General features: G+C 41.2%; 1 protein-coding gene across 3 annotated transcripts in view; it reads left to right on the top strand.

Annotated features, from left to right (window-relative positions):
- The window catches only part of fbxl17 (F-box and leucine-rich repeat protein 17), an 869933-nt gene that overhangs the window by 812692 nt on the left and 34785 nt on the right, over nucleotides 1–22456 (top strand). For all 3 annotated transcript variants that reach the window (XM_041185747.1, XM_041185749.1, XM_041185748.1), the window contains one exon: nucleotides 7391–7533. In XM_041185747.1, the coding sequence (XP_041041681.1) occupies nucleotides 7391–7533 (143 nt within the window). The remainder of the gene's footprint in view (nucleotides 1–7390; nucleotides 7534–22456) is intronic.

The following is a 22456-nucleotide window of genomic DNA, read 5'->3' on the forward strand; positions in this document are numbered from 1 at the left end:
GCTGTACACTCTGACTCCAATGCTGAATGCAAGTACATTGAATATCAAAGCCTGAGAATGGTTGCTTTTCTGTTTTAGTTTAAATTGAGGACCTCAAATCTTATGGTTATGTAGCTTGTTTTCCAAAAAATTCAAATCAATGACTCAATATGTGGAATGAATTCAAAGATAATTAATAAAATCCATTTTTTGTTCCCGATTATAATTTCTACCAGCAGAAAATATCTGGTTACCACTTCTTGTTGAATTCTCTCTGCAGCAGTTAACAGCTGATTGTCACTGGATAATTATGTTTTAATAATTGGTTCTTCATCATTAAATAGCAACAAGAGTACACCAACCTTAAGCAGCTTTTAGTGAATACAGATCTGAAGCTGAGTAACAGCCTCCTGAATCTCAAATTACATCCTACAGAAATTTCAGTGCATTAACCTCAATAGAATTTTGAAGTTTGCAAACTGCTTTTACATTACACTCATTGTTTCTCACATCATCCATGCCTCCAAAGGAGGTCACTGCCTTATCCTCACCTCATTCTAACAACTAATCTCCAAACCTTTCCCGAAGAACACGTGTCTTTGTTTAGAATGAATTGTCCCAGAATAAGATTCTGCATAAAGTAGGCTAATTTTAAATGTTCCCACTTTTTGTTCAGAGAGTGGTGCTGCTGTAGGGAATAACTTTCCCTTTTCCTTACAACAGCTTCCAATGAGCGCCTTCGTGATGCACTTTGGGTCTACCCCCAACACCTTCCTTTCTGATCTGAGGAGAAACTTCCTGAGAATTTCCCACTGCCCCTTCTCTTCCCTGACTACCTGCATTCCATTTACCTTACTGCTTTCTATCTTTCTAGGATTTAAAAGGTGACAAAAAAAAAGGTTTTGGTCCATGGACTAGCTCATAATCATCAGATATCTCTGCTGCTTGCATAGCCGTTTCAACCCTCTGTTCTCACTACTGAAGGAAGCAAATCTTTAAATTCTTCCAAAAGAATTACTTTTCTAAAAGCTACATATGTTGTCTCTACCTTTAATGCCCGCAACCACCAGCCAAAATTACTTCGTTTTACTTTCTCAAACTCAATATAGGTCTGACCAGGCTGTTTCCTTGCATTCCAAAATTTCTGCCTGTATCCCTCAGGAACCAATTCATATGCAGTCAGAATAGCCTTCTTTACTGCATCATAATCAGATGCTACTTGTAACAGCAATGCATATACCTCATGACCTCTACCTACCAACCTAGACTGTAAAAGCATTGTCCAGATTTCTTGTGGCCATTTAATTTGCTTAGCTATCTTCTCAAACGAAATAGAGAACATCTCTACACCCCTTTCCTCAAACTTTGGAAGAACCTGCACAAATTTAAACATCCCTCCAGCGGGTTTTGGTTTGAAAATGGTTGTTTCAGCATCAGAACCTTCCTCAGCATCTGATATCTCTTTTTTAAAGTCTAGCTTTTTAAGCTGGTATTCTCCTCTTTTTCTCTTTCTTCCATTGCTAACTTTTCCAGTTCCAATTCCCTTTCTTGTTTTCTTTCTCTCTCCTTCCTTTCCATTTCCTCCCTTTGAAATGTTCATTCCCTTTTCTTTTCTTCGCTCTGTCTTCCTTTGTCCCTTTCTTTTTCTTTCGCATCTAGTTCAAGTTTTTTCATTTCCTTTACTTGTTTAAATTCAAGCTTCTTCATTTGCAATCGAATCTCATTGTCTCCAGCTGTAACTCACTAGTTTCAGGTATCCCTTCCAATTTCAAATGCTGCGCTATTACTTCAATTATGTCTGCTCTCTTTGCCCCTGCAGTTACTCCTAACTGCAACTTATCTGGCAATTCTGTTAACTGAGCCTTAGTTATTCTTTGTAAACAATCATTGTTATATTTTCCACTCCCCGAAAAGTCTTAGCAATTGTTAAAGCCATATTTGCAGTCTAGCCACTTTGAAGTCCCTCAACACCAAATCCTGAGTTCAATATTCTTCTCATACTCATAGCCTTAAGATTCAACAACTCCAAGCCAATCAAGGAATTTTTAAAATCCTGTAAAGAGCCCCCCGTTTTATTATGATATGTCAGGTGTTATTTGCCAGGCTGACCAAATCCCAAAGGGAAACTTGGCCACACTATCACAACGATTTTGCAATTTTTATTTATTGTTTGTTCACTGAAGTCAGAAGTACTGAGTCCACTATCACCTTTAGAGATTTTGAAGATTAAATTAAAACATTTATTGACAAAATAAAAGAAAACAAACACACATTACAGTAAGACAGTTACATTTAGTTTTATAACAGTTCTCACAAGATTTCTACTTAATTAGATTCCCAATTACACACTCCTTTTGGCAACAGTCCAAATAGATTCTTAATCTATAAAATATCCAGCAATATTACCGCAAGCACCCACTGTTGCTGTAAGGGAAGTATTTCACTGCTTATTTTTCCCTCTCACTCAACAATGGATCTCCAAAGGCTTTTAATAAAACCTTAGTTACTGGAACAGCCAGAGGCTTTTCTCCACAAGTCTGTTGCATATTGTGCAAATTTCAAGATTGCATATGGCCACTCCACACACAGCTTTTCATCTTTCTTTAAATTTATTTCCTTCCTTTTGATCTGTAAATCTCATTGTTTCACCATTTCTTTGGAAGTTACTTTTCCCAGAATATAAAAATCTTTCAAGTTGTCATTATATCCAGCACTTTTGAGAAAAATAAACTTAATAACTTTGCCTTAGTTATCTTGCCAGTTGTAAACATCTTATCATGTCCCTTTGAAAATCAAACAACCTCTCAAATTATTTAAAAATGAAAATTCCATTCATATTGTATCTGCTGCGATTTCATCCTCATTTACCCACCTCCATTTCAAATGCCTGTTTTTCACCTAACCCCTTTCGTTGATTCCAACCTTGCAGTCCAATTGTCCTGAAGGGCTCAGGTACTGAAGGTATACAAAGGATCAAATACTTCTAAAGTTTCATGGCTGCGCCTCTATGATATGACCCTGATCATGGAGTGCAAGTGAGCTGCCCTTGGCCAGACAGGAGTCAGGCATTCTCAGACGCTATGCGAAGATCAATGGAGTGTCCTCACTGCATGTCGGTGTCATCCTCCTGCTATAGAGCGACTTTTAGAGCCTCCATTGCATTCCATGACAGGAGCATTCTCAGAGAGGGTATTCGCACTGCCATAAGCCAGACTGGAGTCAGATGTTCACAGATGCGATGTGAGGATCTATGGGGTCACCACTGCATGTTGTCATCATCCTCCACAAATCTAACAGCTATGAGGGCCTCCCAAGCACACCTGCCACGTCTATCCAGTGTGCAGACCTCATCCCCCTCATCATCACCTCAGGGGATCTCCTCACCCTCATCCCTGTCAGTGTCCTCCTCATTGGAGAAGACCTCCACCTCCTCTATCTCCTCCTCAGCCAACTCGTCTTCCCGTTGGAGCACCAGGTTGTAAAAGGTGCAGCAGATGTCGACGATGCATGACACCCTACGGACTGTATTGCAGGGCTCCATCAGACCAGTCCAGGCACCGGAACTACATCTTCAGCATCCCATTGGTCTGCTCCACCAAGTTGAGCCTCATCATACTGTCGCTTTGCTGCAGTCTGAGGCCGCCGCATGGGTGTCATCAGCCACGGTCTCTGCGGGTAGTGGAAGACTTCAGGGATCTGTGACTGACTGAGGATGTAGGCATCATGCACACTCCCTGGAAACCATGCACACACCTGCAGGATGTATTTCTGGTGCTCGCACAACTAGCTGCACATTCAGCGAATGGAATCCGTTGCGGTTGATGTAGTTCACTGTGTGTTGTGACGGAGATCTGAGCATCACGTGAGTGCAGTCATCACAATCGACTGCATCTGTGGGAAACCCGAGATCTGAGTCAATCCAATTGCTCTGTCATCCTGGCTTTCCTGGTCCCGGGTTAAATGCACAAAGTTGTGTGCCCTCGCACAGCTGGCATCCGTGACCTCATGGAGGCTTGTGAGATCCCATAGAGGTCACCTGTGTAGCCCTGAAAGGATCTATTGGCATAGAAATTGAGTGCCACGGTCACTTGCGTGGCCACTGGCAGTGGATGCCCTCCATGTCCCCGTAGCACCAAATTCTGCAGTAGCTGGCAGATGTGTTCCCTAGACATGTGCAGACTTCAGCGACACTGGTTCTCAGTTATCTGCTGGAATGACAGGCAGCGTTTATAAACCCTGGGTGTCGCTAGGCACCAACCAGCTGCCACCCACTGTGGCTCTTTGGTCTTCCTCAGGTTGCTGCTCCTGCCTATGCGCAGCCAGACACCTCAGTTGCTCTGTCCTCCATTGTCTTTGCTCTCTGTAGGCCATCAGGCATACAGCTAGTTCACCAGCCTCCATGACCCTGATGAAGTTCTCATGCAGGATGCAAGAGAGAGACACGTTGGTTAACTTGGGTGTTCTAAGAACCTCTCTTGGTTAAGTGTGAAGGCCCCTTAACACATCCCGGAGAGTGCTGGCCACCACTTGGATGGCCAAAAATTAGCGTGCTGCATGGCTGCCCGAAACCCCACCATCCCCGTCCCAGTCCACCCGACCAATTGGTGGTAGATTTGCTCATTGGGCTACATGCTTTGCTCTCAACTTGAACCATAGGGGAGACTGATCCAAACAAGGATTCTGACATTGCAGTGGGCTGTGAGCACCTCAAGCAGTGACTGCTCCATGGCCAACTCTAGCAAGGAGATTGTACAATGTGTGCAGTTGTCCAACTGTTCTGTCATCTACTAAAATGCTCATGAATTTGCAGTCTGTGCTTGGGTGGGGTTGGGGTTGTTGGTGAAAACCTTTGGAACACTTGATGGCACTTTGATGCCTCTGCGTTGCTTGAGTGGGCAGATAAGCTAGAAGCCCGACTCCAATCATATCAATGTGGCTGCACCTGAACTGTCTGAGTTGCAGAGGAATGGTCACTTTATACAGGTTTCCCTAATGTGTGGCCACTTCCTTCGCCCAACCCCACCCTCTCCCTATTGCTTGTGTGCTTTATTCAACGGCAGACCCTTGCCTCACCCCCCATCCCCCCCACAAGTCGCCTCAACCTCACGACTGTCCTTGCAACTCCCCCCACCCCCACGTCACCTCAACGGCAATGCTGCCCTTAAGCCTGACCTCCTGATGCCCCTCAAGCTTGAAATCCAACAGGTGAACCTGGCGAGTGCTGCACAACATTACTGTGTACTCACCTCTGGGTTCCCCTCAAAGTACAGCCCACCAAGTGCACATTGCTTATGTGCTGTGGTAAAACACGTCAGCCTGTTTTCCCGCCGACGTGGACGGACGATCTGGTGGGCAGGCCTAATAATGACATGCTGATTCATTACAATGAATTCCCTGAAGTCTGATGGCAGGAAATGTAGCTCGCCATCGGTGGACTGAGAGGATGACTGCGAACTGGTTTCACACCGTCGTAAAACCGATTGTGCCATATTATCTGTTCACGCCACCAAACATGCCCAACGCTGGCCGGCACAGAAAATCCCACCCTTTGTTTCGCATGACAAAAACAGAATTACCTGGAAAAACTCAGCAGGTCTGGCAGCATCGGCGGAGAAGAAAAGAGTTGACGTTTCGAGTCCTCATGACCCTTCGACAGAACTTGCGTTCGAGTCCAAGAAAGAGTTGAAATATAAGCTGGTTTAAGGTGTGTGTGTGGGGGGCGGAGAGATAGAGAGACAAAGAGGTGGAGGGGGGGGTGGGGGTGTGTGGTTGTAGGGACAAACAAGCAGTGATAGAAGCAGATCATCAAAAGATGCCAACGACAATAGTACAATAGAACATATAGGTGTTAAAATTAAAGTTGGTGATATTATCTAAACGAATGTGCTAATTAAGAATGGATGGTAGGGCACTCAAGGTATAGCTCTAGTGGGTTTTTTTTATATATATAATGGAAATAGGTGGGAAAAGGAAAATCTTTATAATTTATTGGAAAAAAAAAGGGAAGGGGGAAACAGAAAGGGGGTGGGATGGGGGAGGGAGCTTACGACCTAAAGTTGTTGAATTCAATATTCAGTCCAGAAGGCTGTAAAGTCCCTAGTCGGAAGATGAGGTGTTGTTCCTCCAGTTTGCGTTGGGCTTCACTGGAACAATGCAGCAAGCCAAGGACAGACATGTGGGCAAGAGAGCAGGGTGGAGTGTTGAAATGGCAAGCGACAGGGAGGTTTGGGTCATTCTTGCCGACAGACCGCAGGTGTTCTGCAAATTCTGTTTTTGTTTTGGATTTCCAGCATCCGCAGTTTTTTTGTTTTTATCTTTGTTTCGCATGGTCTTATGGTCTTCCTTGTTTCTCGAGTATAGTTTAGCTTTCCTCATACCTTAATCCCACCAGCTTTTTCTCACTTTTTAATAAATTTAGTGTGCATGGCAGGCTACATCAATTAATGTTAACTAAAAATTGCTTAATCGATTTGATTTTCATTGTATGGGTGATATGGGCAAGTACATATGATTCTTGCATGACAGAGTATATAATTCCTCCAACTGCCAATGGATATATCTTGAAATAACAGATAAACTGGTCATAATTTTAGTTTCAGACTTGCTGCAAAGTCAGAAGGTCGTGGGCTAAGACCCCACTACAGAGTCTTGAACACACAATCTAGGCTGAGACTCAGTGCAATACTGAAGGTGTGCAAAGAACAGCTGCATGAGAGAAAAAAGTAACATTTAAAGTAAGCAGATTTTGAAGCCCCTGCATAACATTCAGTCCTAAAGTGGTTACTCATGAAAAGCTCAGAATAACTGGTCATTCATCTCATTGCTGTTTGTGGGAATCTGCTGTGTTTTAAATAGCTGTCACGTTTACCGGCATAATGGGAACTTATCGATGCATTTCATTCCAGGTGGCATTTCAGTCTAATGTAGTAAGGGGCTACATAAATGTGAGTTATTTCTTTCCTTTCATCCACCTACTCTTGGCCAATTTACTGGATCCTTTACAGCATAACTAAGTTCTTGAATTCCTCCTTCCCTTTTACTTGTAATTCAAGCTTTTCCAACTTCATCCTCCCCTCAATCACACATTTCTGAGGAGGGAGACAAATAATTCAGGATGATTCGGACAGATCTGGTTTCACTTATGGTGTAAAATGAGCTTCCTAAGCACTTTGCTGTCTGCTGCTTTCTCTTTGGTGATTTTAAAATTGAACTGAATGCTACTTTTTTTTGAGAAAAGTGGGGATTCATTGAGTATTCACCTCCAGCTACACCCTTCCCAGCAGTCAAGTTAGGAACAGTAAGAGTCAGCAGTTGGTAAAATACTCATCTTTTGGTAATTGCCACCTTGTATTAATGTGATTATAATGATTGTGTGCTCACATCAAATTAACAAGTTCTTTATTTGTTGCAGCTCTGATAGCAATTGGACAGTATAGTAAAACCATTGAAACAGTGGACGTGGGCTGGTGCAAAGAAATCACAGATAAGGGATCCACCCAGATCTCACAGACCAGCAAGTCTCTTAGGTACTTGGGGCTTATGAGGTGTGATAAGGTAAGAGGCTTCACTGCAGGCACTTTAAGATTAGTACTTTGCCATGTTAATGTTTTATTGACTTGCTTAACAAGCTGCCTGGTACATTCGCTTTTGTAATGGTCACAAACCTAATGCAAACTGATTGGGATGCCATCATTTATCCATTTTATAAGAAAATGCATGTTTTATTGAAGAAATTAAGTAACATTTTAAAGAAAGCTACCCTAAATATTTTGTCATCAAATCAAAATGTGATGTGCAGAAAATTAAAAAATGACTTCATTACTCATCAATCCTTCTCCCATGATTGCCTAGCATCTTTCTCAGACCAGCATTCATGTTTAACGCAGCAATGCTTATTCTCAGGGAGGCTCCCTGTAATATTTTCTAATGTTAGCGGAGTCACTCTTAAGTTACTTAATTGTGCAATTTAGGAAAAAATTAACAAATAATGCTGATATATTGCCTTTCTCCCACATAGGAGGGTGCTAAAAATAAATGAACTGCACCTGTAGTCCTTCATCTTTCCTTTTGCTTTTCTTTGGTGAGCTTTTGGGTTTGTCAAAGTGAGGGTCCTCAGTGCTGAGGAAATGGATAGTTTTCTACTTTGTGTCCAGTGTTAACATTGTCGAATCAGGTCAGGGTAAGGTGCTACGATTTGGTGTCTCCCAGTTTTCCTTGTTAAAAACCAAAGGCAATATTTAGAAGCAGATCCACGCCTCCTGTGATCTGAAATTGGCATTCTTTTGTATGTTGTGGATGGGACCAACATGCCACAGGATCAGCAATTCCCCTTTCACCACAGTACTTTTGCACAAGATTGAGCGGGCTGCTTAGGGTTGTCCTGACTATTTCTGAGGCCGGAAACTTACGGCCCTGTTACGGCAGGGATGGGGCCGTAAAATATGGTGAGCCATTCTAAAACTCCATTGACTTCGGCGGGAATATAAAATCTCACTACTGTAAAATTCCACCCAAAGAGTGGGAGACAAACTATCTGAAGGTACAATCTAATTACAAGAATAAGAATTGCTCTAAGCAAAAAACAATATATCAAGTAATTAACAATGTGACATCACACAATACAGAATATGTGAAATTGTCTCAAAAAGTAATAATAGTCCAAACTGCTAAGCATAGGAAGTATGGGACTTTGCTTAAAACTCAATCTGGTCTCTGTACCCAGGAAGAATATACTTGCCTTAGAGGGGGTGCAATGAAGGTTCACTAGATTGATTTCTGGGATGAGGGGATTGCCCTTTGAAAAGCAATTAAATAGAGTGGGTCTATACACTGAAATTTAGAAGAATGAGAAGTGATCTCAATGAAACATATAAGATCCTGAGGGGACTTGATAGGACAGATGCTAAAAGGTTATTTCCCCTGGATGGGGAATCTGGAATTAGGCGGCCGAGCCTCAGGCTAAGGAGTCCGCCATTTAGAAAAATTTCTTCACTCAGAGGGTTGTAAGTTTTAAAAAATTTTTACCCCAGAGAGCTGTGGAAGCTCGGTTGTTGAAAATATTCAAGGCTGAAATTGATAGATTTTTGGATTCTAATTAAATCAAGGGATATTGGGATTGGGCAGGAAAATGGAGTTGAGGTCAAAGATCAGCCTTGCTGATTAAATGTTGGAGCACACTTAAGAGGTTATATGGCCTGCTCCTGCTCTTATTTCTTATGTTCTCCACGTTGGCATCTAAGTCTTGTAATTTCTGCCCTTCAGTGACTTTTTCCAGATTCTTTTAACTGAGTCTTTGACAAATGTAATGTGAGTGCTTCTGCTGTACAAAGCCCCCTCACAATGCTTCAACATAGATAAAAACAGACAAACTGGGAACTGGCGAATGGGGAAAATCAGAAACATTTATTCGAAGCACGCTGTGATATTTCACACTAAAGTATTTCTTTCCCACTAGACAGGCAACCATGTTATTAATCGGTTTTAACATTCAGGTAAGCCTCAGACTTCTGGTCGTTCTTATGAGTTAATTGTTTTTGACACTTACCTTACAGATCAAATAACTTGGCTCCAGGAACAAGTTTTGCATAAATTTCAAGAACATGAGGGAACTTTTGATGCAATTAACTTGTATTGACTTCATTCCAGGGAAGTCGCTAAGCTAAATAGCTTCTATAGAATATTTGCCATATAAAGATAAAGGTATTTGTTTATTTAAACACCATTAGTCATTTTGAAAACAGGATTTTCTTAAAGGCACAGAAAAGGAATCCAGTACAGATGGTTTGCGTGATGGAGCTTCTTGCTATTACATAAAAAATTGTTTGCACAGAGCCTTTCATGATCTTAAGGTCATCCCAAAGTGCTTTCCAGCTAATGAAATACTTCTGGAGTATAGTCATTGTTGTAGTGTAGTACTCATGGAAGCTAATTTGCACAGAGCCAAGTCCCATAGTCATCAAATGAGATAAATTAGCATATATTCTGATTTGTGAAGTTGGGTTGGGAATAAATATTGACTAGGGAACCATGGTGCACTCCCTTGCTGTTCTTCAAAGTAGTGCCCTGTGATCTTTTACATCCAACTTGGAGGGCTAAAGTCTTATCTGAAAGATGACAATTAACTCCACCAGTGCAATGTTCCCTCAGTACTACACTGGAGTGTCTGTATGGACTATGTGCTGAAATCTCTGCAGTGGGATTTGTATCTATAATCTTTTGACTCAGAGGCGAGAGTGTTGCTAACTGAGCCAAGGCTGACACCATATAAAAAACTACTTCAGCCCCAAGGGGCCACAGCTGACACTCAAAATGCAGCTACCCCACTGACTTCAGTCACTGGAGGAGCACATAAAAGCAGATACAGTTGCACACAAAGCATATTGATTCATAAAAAGGAAATGCGCATAAAAGGGGGAGACATGCAGGAACACTTGTAATAAATAAATATTTGGTGGCATTGTTGCAACTTCATATTCAGAGTGTTTGTGCTCTTGTCTTGGGTACTGGTTCATCAGAAGAAAGGAAGCAGAAAAATATACAGCATTGCCCAATAATAGGTTATGTACAGTAGCTGGTTGTACTGGACAGATGAATATCTAGGTATTAGGGGCCATCGGATACTTTGTTGAAGTTGAGTTAGCCGAGCCTACGTAAAGTCTATTAGAACCTATAGAAGTTCTTCTGCAGCCAATCATTCTATGCTCTTCTGGGTTTTCCCCCACAAAGGCTCCATATGAGCGCTGCCCTCAGCAGATCACTGTGCTGCTTCTTTTAAGTCAGCGTCGTGCCAGTTTTCCGCATAACAACTGAGGAATGCCTTCACACCTGACCGAATGAGTGGTCATGCACTATGAAATGGTTGGGAGTATCAGCATTGCCCATCTCCACCCATACTTCTGTTGCACAATGTACACTTTATGCCCCAATGGCTGACATAGATCAGTGGAAGATTTTACTCACTGAGTCTAAATGGAACTTTCTGCCACAGCATCTTTGGCAGCATTAACCTTATCAGATATCGCTAAAAAAGAGGATACAATGAGTTTAAGTATTAATTACACATAACAAGTAACAATAGGCCATTGTAATACCATGCAAAATAAAGTTTAAACATTTGCAACAATGTAGTAGGGCCAACATAGATGAGGGAAACAAGTTAGCACAGTTTGTGAAAGTTTGAAATCTGTGCTCCCATAAATTGCCAAGCGTAATGCAGGGTACAGCAGTGAATAAGTCATTGACTGTCTGTACTTGTGCTGTCTACTCTGCACTTAAGCATTCAGTAAGGCTCATTATATTACATACTGCACATTGATATGCAATTTGGCTGACTCCAATTAGAATGTTACAGCAAATGTTTATGTAGAAAATAAAAAAGTGACTTATTTTTATCTCCTTAACTAATGGCTGTGAGCAGGCAAGTACCAAACTATTTGGCAAAGAGGTAAATCATAAGGGAATCAGGCTTAATGATTTTCATATTTTTGAAGTACAATAGTGTCTACACTCAGGCATCAGGTAGATTAAAATTCAGGTTTGCTAACTCAGAGAATTATAGCTTAATTAAATTCAGGTTGCAATAGAAAATCAACTCAAATATGTAGATATTAAATTATTTCATTGAAACAAATCAACTGAAAAAAATGCCTGATGTTAAACAGTATCACCTCTTTTTGTAATGGAATTTAATATAACAGAAATATTTAAATTGCATCCTCTTTACTGTACAGGCTGCCAAGACATGACAATGTAAATTTATTTGCATGCCAGTGATCCATTTGAACTCTCTAACAGCATTTTCCCAAAGATTATACCTCAAACATGACCTTGTAATAACACCACCTGTTGCACATATTCCTTGCATCTTTTTACTATTGGTCGCACAAAGGGAAAACTGTCAAATTAGTGCCAGATTAAAGGCAGTGTTACACTGTGCACTCGTGTTCACTGACAACTTCAATATGTCTGCAAAACCTATTTCCCTTGTGACTTTTATCAGGAGCCCATCATCTGGACTGAATTTAACTTGGTCCGAGAAGTTGAAGAATTGGGAACAATGTTCAAATGTACCATGTCATCCTGTCCCTTAAACATCCAATTACTTACGTTATGGATATATCCATAATACAAGTAATTTATGTACCATAAATGCTAATTATCCATTTTTCTTGTAAAATGTTTCCGTTGTGTTTCAAATCTTGTTCCTAATGGTTACTAATAGATTTTTTTTTAAAGTAAATGACATGTACTAGTTTTACTGTGTTTTTCTACCCCCATCCACTGTATATTGATGTCTGAGTTAAAGTTTAAAATCCATCAGTTTATTTAGTGTAGCCCGTTTGGAAACTGAAACATAGCCAGAATATTTATCCATATAGCTGTATGTGAACTGTGCCTGTAAGTAGAGGATTATCATGTTCAGTCTTTTCCTCTAAACTCTCCCCCCACCTTTGGAATTTTCCATTGCTAGGTCCAATAAATAGACCAAATACTACATTGATAGAGTAATAAAATCTCCACAGCAAGAAAATAATTTTGCCTCTGACTAAGCTAAGTTTGGGCTTGAAATAACCTGAAATATTTCTCCTGTTTACATCAGTGCCTATTTTGTAGGAGACTGAAGATTGCCTAATGTTGGCACAACATGCACACTAGCCTTAGGGAGAGATCTCTGCCTTTTATACTAGGAGATCTTTGACATCTGATTTATTATCCTCTGGGTACAAGATCCAGTGTGGTGTGTGCAGCAAGAGAGAGAGGGTTAGCTTTAATGCTTATGCAAGGATATTGTGTCTCACTGCCTCAGTCACTCCTGATGCCACGGCAAGGCAAGAGGTTTCTCTTTTTACATGACTGACCTTCATGTTGCCCTTTTAGACAGTTGTTACTCAAAATACTTATATCACATCAGCTGTAAGCTTGTCCGTAGATTACTCTCCATGCTCCTCATAAATTTTTATTATTCTCTTCATTAAAGAAAGAGCTTGCATTTATGTTGTGCTTTACGCAACACCCCAAGATGATTCACAGCCAATGAAGCACCCTTGAAGTGTAGTCACAGTTATAATGTAGGAAATGTCCAAGTTGTGGACAGCAAACTCCCAAAAACAACAATGAGTTAACAACCAGATAATCTGTTTGTGACAAAGGCAAAATACTGTGGATGCTGGAAATCTGAAATAAAAACAAAAAATGCTGGAAAAACTCAGCAGGGCTAGCAGCATCTGTGGAGAGAAAGGCAGAGTTAACGTTTTGAGTCCATATGACTCTTTTCAGAGTTGCAATCACATCCACAACCAGTAGAAATAAATCGACAACTAACGTGTATGTAGTTGATGATCACTTCAATTAGCAAATATCAATTAGTAAAGTTAAAGAAACACTTTCAATTCATATAGGCCTTTACAACCACCAGACCTATCAAAGTGCTTTACACCCAATGAATTACTTTTATTTTGAAGTGTAGTTGTTGTAATGTCAGAAATGTGGCAGCCAATTTGCACACAGCAAGCTCCCACAATAGCAAAGTGATAATGGCTAGGTAATCTGCTTTAATGATGTTGGATTGAGGGATAAATATTGACCAGGACACTGGGGATAAAACACCTGTTCTTCTTTGAAATAGTACCAAAGGATCTTTTAAGTCCACTTTAAAGTGCAGACAGTACCTCGGTTTAAAGCATCATCCAAAACACGGCATCTCTAACAGTACTGCACTGGGGTCAGTCTTGATTTTTGTGCTTAAGCCCTGGAGCAGGACTATAACCAGAACCTTTTAACTCAGTAAGAATGTTACAAACTGAGCCACAGCTGGTCAGTTTGGAGGAATGGTGTCCTCTCTGCTGCTGAATATGTCTTCAGCTGTGTGTGTTTAAGAGCTGATGTTAGCTGGAGCCATTGAGATCCAAAATTTGCAGTGCTGGAGTCAAGTCACACTCATGGTCACGGTCTGCCTACACTGCATTCTTCTGGTAGACATTCTCTGAACACATATTAAACTCGTCAAAATGGTGTTCCAACAGAGTTTGCGAATGACATTTTAGAGCCATAACAGCATTCATTGTGCCAAAGCCCAGGTGCGAAGGAGCTGAAATTTGCAGCCCCAGTTTTTCTTTAAAAAGGGTCTCTTCCATTCTTTACCTTCAACTGATAGCTTATTCATACCTTTGATCATAATGTAAAAATATTAAAAGAAATAAATTACAATATCTTTGATTCATATTATTTTAACCCAGAATGTGTTACCCATATAAATATTGTAACTGCTTTGCTTGTATGAGGTACGGGTGATGTCTTGGTGAACAGACCAAACCAATTAACTTGAGGGATAGTGAAACCAGTTGTACCAACAATGAATAAGGATTTTCTGTTTATTATCTTATGCTAAACATGCACAGAAGAAGAGGCCTCAATGCCCATGACAAAGGTTCTGTATTAAAATGTATAAAACGTTATGCAGATTTATTAGTTACTCCAGATGTGTCAAAAATCATTAGCACTCTTGACAGATAACTTTTGCTACTGATCATCGGTTTTCCACTGATCCAATTCTGCCTGGTTGTTTGGATCACATTCAGGAATACATTAGATAAATCCAAATAGCAGAAGCTGTTAGCCACATAATGTTAGCTGAAACTTTAATTGAAGGTTATAGGGATGGGAGATAATGGAATATTTATTGACATGATTGTCCCTGTGTTGCTGGAGCCAAGGAAATATTGTGGGGAAAACAACTGGTTAGGCTTCAACTATGGTGATATGCAGAGAGTTAGTCACGGATCTTTGCCACAACAGAGAGGCTGTCCGTCATGGCAACAATCCCGGAAATGGACGAAATTTCTAAGAACCGCCTCCAAACCCGGCATTTCCTCTCCTCGCAGAGGCAGGATTGGAGTCAGGCCGGGGTCCCCATGTGTGTGATATGCAGAGGCAGCTGGCCATTTAAACCTCCAACCGCCTCCACTGTGTTCCGATTTTTGAACGCTGGCTGCATGAATCCCAGAGTGTGTAGAGCAGGCCAGTTAAGAGGAGCTCTGAACTTGATGGATTCTTTGGATAGCTAGGGTACCCAGTTGGAGAGGTAAGGCACCCTTTGAATAGTATCCCAAGATACCTTGGGGAGAGGTAAGACACTCTTTCAGAGAGGTAAGTCACTCTTTGGGGTTGTTGGAATTAAATACAACTATGCACTTTTTATGTGCAAACTCATTGGAACTTCCAAGCTGTCCGGGAAGTGTAAAGCTGACATGGAGGGGGTAAGGCTAAAGGGTAGTGAGTGAAGGGTATGGGCATGAGTTGGTACTAAGTTGGCATGAGGGCATGAGATGAGGTGTCATGGGGGTTGGGTAGAAGGGCATAATATAATTGTTAACAGCCTAGTGAAAATAGAAAGATTTAATTTGAACTCACAGCAGAACCAGTGTACAAAAAGGTTGAGAAGAAATTTTATGTAGAATGGAAAAAGTGTGCATTTGGGCGGCATTTTCAACTTGAAGGTAGGAGTCGGATGGCGGGACTAATCTGCCATCGACCACGTCTGTCGTCAGGCTCACCCTCATCCTCTCACCCATTATCCACTTTATGAATAGAACTCTTAAATCCAATTATAACAGTTGGAAGTGGTTGAGTAGCCCTTAACTCTCCCTAAGTCAACAACCTTCAAATCAGCTGCATAAACAGAGTCAAGCATTTATAAAATGATTCAACAGGTGGAATGCAAGTGCCCATTCATCCCCCCCAAATAAACAAACTGACTTTAGAACTGCTTTTTCAACAAACATCTAGACTGATTACATAAAAGCAATAGAAAAAGGTTATTCTATTAGACATTCTTATCATATTCAGCAGCATTTTCAATACTGTAAAATGTACTCTACTTTTTTATCAATAGTATGAATATTTTTAACTCATCTGAAGACTTTCCACATTTGCAATGTATTGCTTTCTAATATTCTCTCCTGGTTCCCACACCCCTGCTGGAGTCAATTTAAACCCTCCCCAGTAGCACTTGCAAAATGACCTGCAAGTAACTCAGTCCCAGCTCTGTTCAGATGCAACACATCTGGCTTGTACAGGTGCCATCTTCCCCCGGAGCCAGTCCCAGTGTCCCAGGAATCTAAGGCCCTCCCTCCTGCACCATCTTTTCAGCCACTCATTCATCTGTCTTGTCTTCCTATTTCTGTACTCACTGGCACATGGCATTGGGAATAATTCAGGGATTACTGTTATAGAGGTCCTATTTGCTAATTTTCCACCAAACTCCCTAAATTCCGATTGCAGCACTACATCCCCTTCCCTACCTATGTCGTTAGTACCAATGTGGACCATGACCTCTGGCTGTTCGCCCCCCCCAAGAATGTCCTGCAGCCACTCTGTCACATCCTTGACCCTAGTACCAGGGAGGCAACAAACCATCCTGGAGCCACATTGACAGCTGCAGAAATGTCTGTCTGCTCCCCTAACTAAAGAATCCCCCATCAGTACTGCCCTTCCACTCTTCCTCCTCCCCTCCCGTACAGCTGGGCCACCAGTACTGCCATGGGCTTGGCTTTTGCTGCTTTCCTCCAAGGATCTATCGCCTTCACCAATATCCAGAATGGAAAACTGGTTAGTGAATGGGGCCTCTGGGGACTTCTGCACTACTTGCCTGTTTCTCTTGGACTACCTGGTGGTCACCCATTCCCTATCTGCCTGCTTGCCCCTAACTTGTGGTGTGACCACCTCTCTGAACGTGCTATCCATGTAGTTCCCTGCCTCATGTATGCTACTGTAGTCACTGCTTAAGCTCTGAAACACAGAGTTCAAGCTTGTGCAGCCGGTGACACTTCCTGCACATGGGCTCGCCTTGGTCACGAGAAGTACGCACGACTCCCCACATGCCACAGGACGGGCATTCTGCTTGGCGGAGCTGTCCTGCCATGCCTTAACCTTAAACTTTTGAATCACTTTTTTACTTAAACTTTAGTTACTTTTATTGACTTTAATTTTCTTTAACCTTATTCTTGCACTATTAACTATAAACTGGAGATTAGTAGGAAGTAGAAATTCTTCGCTCTTACTCACAAATCAGCTCCATCTCCTGTGCCTATAAATTTTTACTTTCCCTGTGCTTGCTTAGAATTTTACGGTTCTGTACTCGCGCTGTTTTATCTCCTGAACTCTTGCAGTTTATCTCCTGACTTCTCGCTGTTTTGTCTCCTGACCACCCATTGTTTTATCCCCTGAACCCTCGCTATTTTATCCCCTGAACACTCGCTGTTTTATCCCCTGAACACTCGCTGTTTTATCCCCTGAACTCCCACTGTTTTATCCCCTGAACTCCCGCCCCTGAACTCTCACTGTTTTATCTCCTAACCTTTCACTGTTTTAACTCCTGACTTCTCTGTTTTATCCCCTCACCTTTCGCTGTTTTATCCCCTGACTTTTCGCTGTTTTATCCCCTGACCTCTTGCTGTTTTATCCCCTGACCTCTTGCTGTTTTATCCCCTGACCTCTTGCTGTTTTATCCCCTGACCTTTTGCTGTTTTATCCCCTGACCTCTTGCTGTTTTATCCCCTGACCTCTTGCTGTTTTATCCCCTGACCTCTTGCTGTTTTATCCCCTGACCTCTTGCTGTTTTATCCCCTGACCCCTCTCTGTTTTATCCCCTGACCTCTCGCTGTTGTATCCCCTGACTTTTCGCTGTTTTGCCCCCTGACTTTTCGCTGTTTTATCCCCTGACTTTTCGCTGTTTTATCCCCTGACTTTTCGCTGTTTTATCCCCTGACTTTTCGCTGTTTTATCCCCTGACCTCTTGCTGTTTTATCCCCTGACCTCTTGCTGTTTTATCCCCTGACCCCTCTCTGTTTTATCCCCTGACCTCTCGCTGTTGTATCCCCTGACTTTTCGCTGTTTTGCCCCCTGACTTTTCGCTGTTTTATCCCCTGACTTTTCGCTGTTTTATCCCCTGACTTTTCGCTGTTTTATCCCCTGACCTCTCGCTGTTTTATCCCCTGACCTCTCGCTGTTTTATCCCCTGACCTCTCGCTGTTTTATCCCCGACCTCTCGCTGTTTTATCTCCCGACTGCTTGCTGTTTTATCTCCCAACCTTGAACTCTCGCTGTTTTATCCCCTGAACTCGCGCTGTTTTATCCCCTAACCTTTCGCTGTTTTATCCCCTGAACTCATACTGCAGCATCTCAGGGTGAACTGTAAAGGAGGCAAAACGAGTTACTTATCTTTAAAACTCTTCCTGCCTCCAATCCACTGTTCAAGTCTCCATGCAGCTGGCATATAAGCTGACAGCTGTTAAAGTCTGGCCACATCCCTGAAAATTGCAAATCCTATCTGGGGCGGACACTTAATAGGACATTTAACAATGTTAAAACTGGGTCATTATTATGTGTAGGCCAGGTTTTCAGGCAATACCTTTTGCACGTTGCACAAAATGGCTCTGGGCAGAAATAGAGGCATTATTTCCAGCTGCCCCACTTGATGACCATTTTTTTTCTAATCCGGCCTCTGTTTAATCCCATAGATCAATTGACCTTGGCTTTGGGAGGTAGTGAGGGAGGGTGTTATATGCCCTGTAAAGCTAATCAGGGCAGGAGTACATTGTGAAATGAAGCAGATGTCAATGGAGGAATTAAGGAATGTGAAAGAAACGATAATTTTGTGTTTGACTGGCATCAGCTGATCTTTTCTAGCTCACTGGTCAAGGGTTAATACTGAAAATCTTTTTTTAAAGCTTTTGGCCTTGTACATGCTTAAAAAAAATCTTCATTGGGACTGCTTCAGTTTCTCCATTATTTTTATTTTTCATGTCAGAGCCTCTGCTCAGTTTGAGTTATTTGCAGTACACATAAATCAGAATTGCAGAGTTGTTAACTATCCTGTCTGTAAAAGATCAGAGCATTTTCAAGGCCAGGCGAAATCACGCACTTGTATGACTCCATTGATTATCATTTGCCTCCCGGCAAGAGTGCCACAATGGAAGAAGAATGGATTGATCAGAACCATAAAAAATCATCAAAAGAATTCATTATTAATCAAATTAGTGTTGGCGTGACCTTTTTTCCGTTTCAGCTTGTCAGCGTAACCAGCTTAGAAAAAAGCGTTAAAAGCAAATGTCACTCTCTTCACATCCTAAATGGTAAATGTCAGCACTGAAGAATAAAGTCTTTTATATACACTAATAATTATATAGAAATGATGACATTGCCCCATATCACATGTAAGATAAATCCCAATTTCTGAACTTTTGGTATAGTATATTCAGGAAATCCTATTCCACTTTGACCAAGGGGAGCTGCAGTCTGTCAGAATCTTTCACCATCCATGGTGACAAGCCTAATGGTAAAGTAACAAAAACAAAAAATTCCTTCCTTTCCACACCTCATTCTATGCATGATGCAGAGCAACATGGTCTGATATTTATTCTAAGACAGCAACAAAATTAAAAGTTTGGGCTTTACATCAGCAAGTTGCGTGATGTAATTTCAACCCATTAATTACTGCATTGTAAATGCAGACCTCTGACTCGAAAAAATGTTTAGTAACCTGCTCACTATTGATGATAGCATTGTGATAAATTTATTTCTGATACATAATGTTCTCAAATCATGTACAAGCTTTTCTCTTAGCGTATGAAAGTAATGAACAACCAACAAAATTAGGTAATCAGAAGTCACATTTAAAAGCTCAGTGCTCTCATGATGTTGGCAGGTTGTTAATTTAAAATAAATGCAATAATCATTTCCTTTTCATTAAAGGAGGAATAACACCTCCATTGGGCTATTTTCCTCCTGTATTTCACAGGTATATTGCTACTATTTCCTCTGGAATACTTACAAGAATGAAAATGCACATTGTTATGTTAGTATGCTAAGGAACAGGAAAATATAAAAGTCAGACTTGGTTGAGGTTATGACATTATCCCACACATATCATTTCCACAGCAGGAACCGTGCTTTGAAAATTGCTAGTTTGATGACATTTAGTGATACCCCATAGATGTTTGGCCTATTTGGTTTCATGCACCTTCTTGTGTCCCAGTTTTAAAGTTGCTTTACTTTATTTATGAAACAGCAACACCTATCTCATTCTCTGCCCAACCCCATTGTCACAGTAGCTTTATTCCTTTATCCATATATGTATTTTCTGTATATATAATATATATGTTTAGTTTTACTGTAAAAAGAAATATTTTTGGAGAGAAGAGAACATTTATTTTTTAAATGATAACGAATGCATTGACTGCATCTCAGTTGCTAATGTAGCATTTTATGACAGGGATTTATTTATATTTAACTTGAAATTAAACTATTACTTAAATATAACAGTTATTTGGGAAAGGGATACAGTACTTATCAAATACATTTCAAGCGATTTATTTTCAAACTGTTCGCAATACTGAAGTTGCCACATTATTGCTTTGAGTTCTTGGGAGATTCCTCTGATGAGTTGAACAAATTGCATGGACTAAGAAGGGCTTAAGGCAGTGAACAGCCCAGAAACAACAGCTGGATGCTTGAAGGGTCAGTTGTAGCGTGGCCGAGGCATCACAGCAACAGGGTCAGAAAGTTGTGGGCAAAATATGTTCCTTAACTTGCAGTATGTCCACCCAAAGTAGTGCAGACCACAGCTTATAGATATTTGCAGTAACCAGTTTCTGGTAATTGTATGTAAATAGTTTCTATAGCTTACAACAATTTAAAGCATCCCTTCATGCAATGATTAGGTATTAGCATTAGGTTAAAATTCACATTATAGAGCAAGCTGTCGTAATCTGATATGTAATATACCTTTAAAACAAGTGTTGTAATGTAAGATCACATGATCTTAATACCCAATAGTAGAGTAGCACGGGCTGCCTCTGTGGTAGAGTCTTGAGATAGACACTGAAGAGTGAAGACAGTTATAATTTGTGAGCACACAATTGTAGCTGCTGAGTTTAGTTTTTAAATAAACAGCATGTGTTTATCCTAACAACAATCTCCTGATGTTCTCTGTCTCTGTACCAACTCGGTCACCCTGAAACCAGCATGCAACCTGGATCCTTTAGCCCCAACAAACCAAGAGCACTGGATCCAACAAACTGGCAACGAGAGTAAAAGCACGAAAAGCCACGAAGAACTAGGTAAATAGCGAGGAAGAATGAAGGAAATCAGAAAAACGAAGGAAATCAGAAGAACCAAAATCAGGCCGTACTTCGCATGGTAGTTGTAAGTTAAAGAAAATTTCCTCCTTGATCGTTGAAGTTATCTCCTCAAAGCATGTCACAATTTGGATGAGTGGAGCCTTTCGACCCAACCTTTGATGACTGGTCTCAATATGTTGAGCGCCTTGCTTTCTTCTTCCAGGTGAATGACATTACGAGGGAGGAGAAGAGGCGCGTGATCCTTCTGTCCACATGTGGGAGTAAGACATATGGAGTAATTCAAAATCTGTTGGCGCCCAGTGTCCCAGACTCAAAAAATGTTGATGACTTAGTGAACCTGGTAAAGATCCATTACCAGCCCAAGCCATCAGTGATGATGCAACAGTTTAAATTTAACTCAAGAATTAGAGCTGTGGGGGAGACAGTTGCTTGTTATGTAGAAAGTCTGAAGCAATTAACTGAATATTGCAAGTTTGGTACATCTACCAATGATATGCTTAGAGATTGTTTGGTGTGCGGTATAAACGAAAATGTGATTCAGAAGTGATTACTGGCTGAAACAAATTTAGATTTTCAGAAGGCGTTGGAAATCGTTCTTGCAGTGGAAGCTGCAGTGTGAGACTCAGAAGCCATACGAGGAGCGCAAAATGGCACCATCCTCCTTGTTGGGCAGGGAGCCTCAGCCAAAAAGAACGCAAAAGTGCAGAGCTCTACTTAGAAGCGGGAAGCAGCCACCGCTAGCAGACAAATTAAATGGGGTAATTTAGCAGCAAAAACATGGCATAATAGTAACAGAGATGGAAGCACACAAACTTGTAATGAACCACAGTTTAAAAAGATCGAATGTTTTTTCTGCCATCGATATGGACACCTCATGAGACATTGTAAAGATAGAATCAGGCAGACTTGCAGACAAAAACCAATGAGATAAGCAGCATTGAAAAGCCAGAGGTAATAGATTCTGATATCTATTTATTATGTAATTTAAAGGCAGGAAGAACAGAGCCTATCTCTGTAACCATGAGAGTGAACGTGAAGCCTTTCAGAATGGAGGTGGATAGTGGTGCAGCCATTGGGGTACTGGGCGCCAACAAATTTTGAATTACTCCGTATGTCTTACTCCCACACGTGGACAGAAGGATTGCACACCTCTTCTCCTCCCCCATGATGTCATTCACTTGGATGAAGAAAGCGAGGCGTTCGACATAGTGAGACCAGTTGTCAGAGGTTGGGTCGAAAGGCTCCACTCTACCAAATTGCAGCATGCTTTGAGGGGATTACTTCAACAATCAAGAAGGAAATTTTCTTTTGCTTACAACTACCATGCGAGGTACGACCTG

The sequence above is a fragment of the Carcharodon carcharias genome, chromosome 4, assembly GCF_017639515.1.
Source record: "Carcharodon carcharias isolate sCarCar2 chromosome 4, sCarCar2.pri, whole genome shotgun sequence".
Taxonomy (NCBI): Eukaryota; Metazoa; Chordata; class Chondrichthyes; order Lamniformes; family Lamnidae; genus Carcharodon; species Carcharodon carcharias.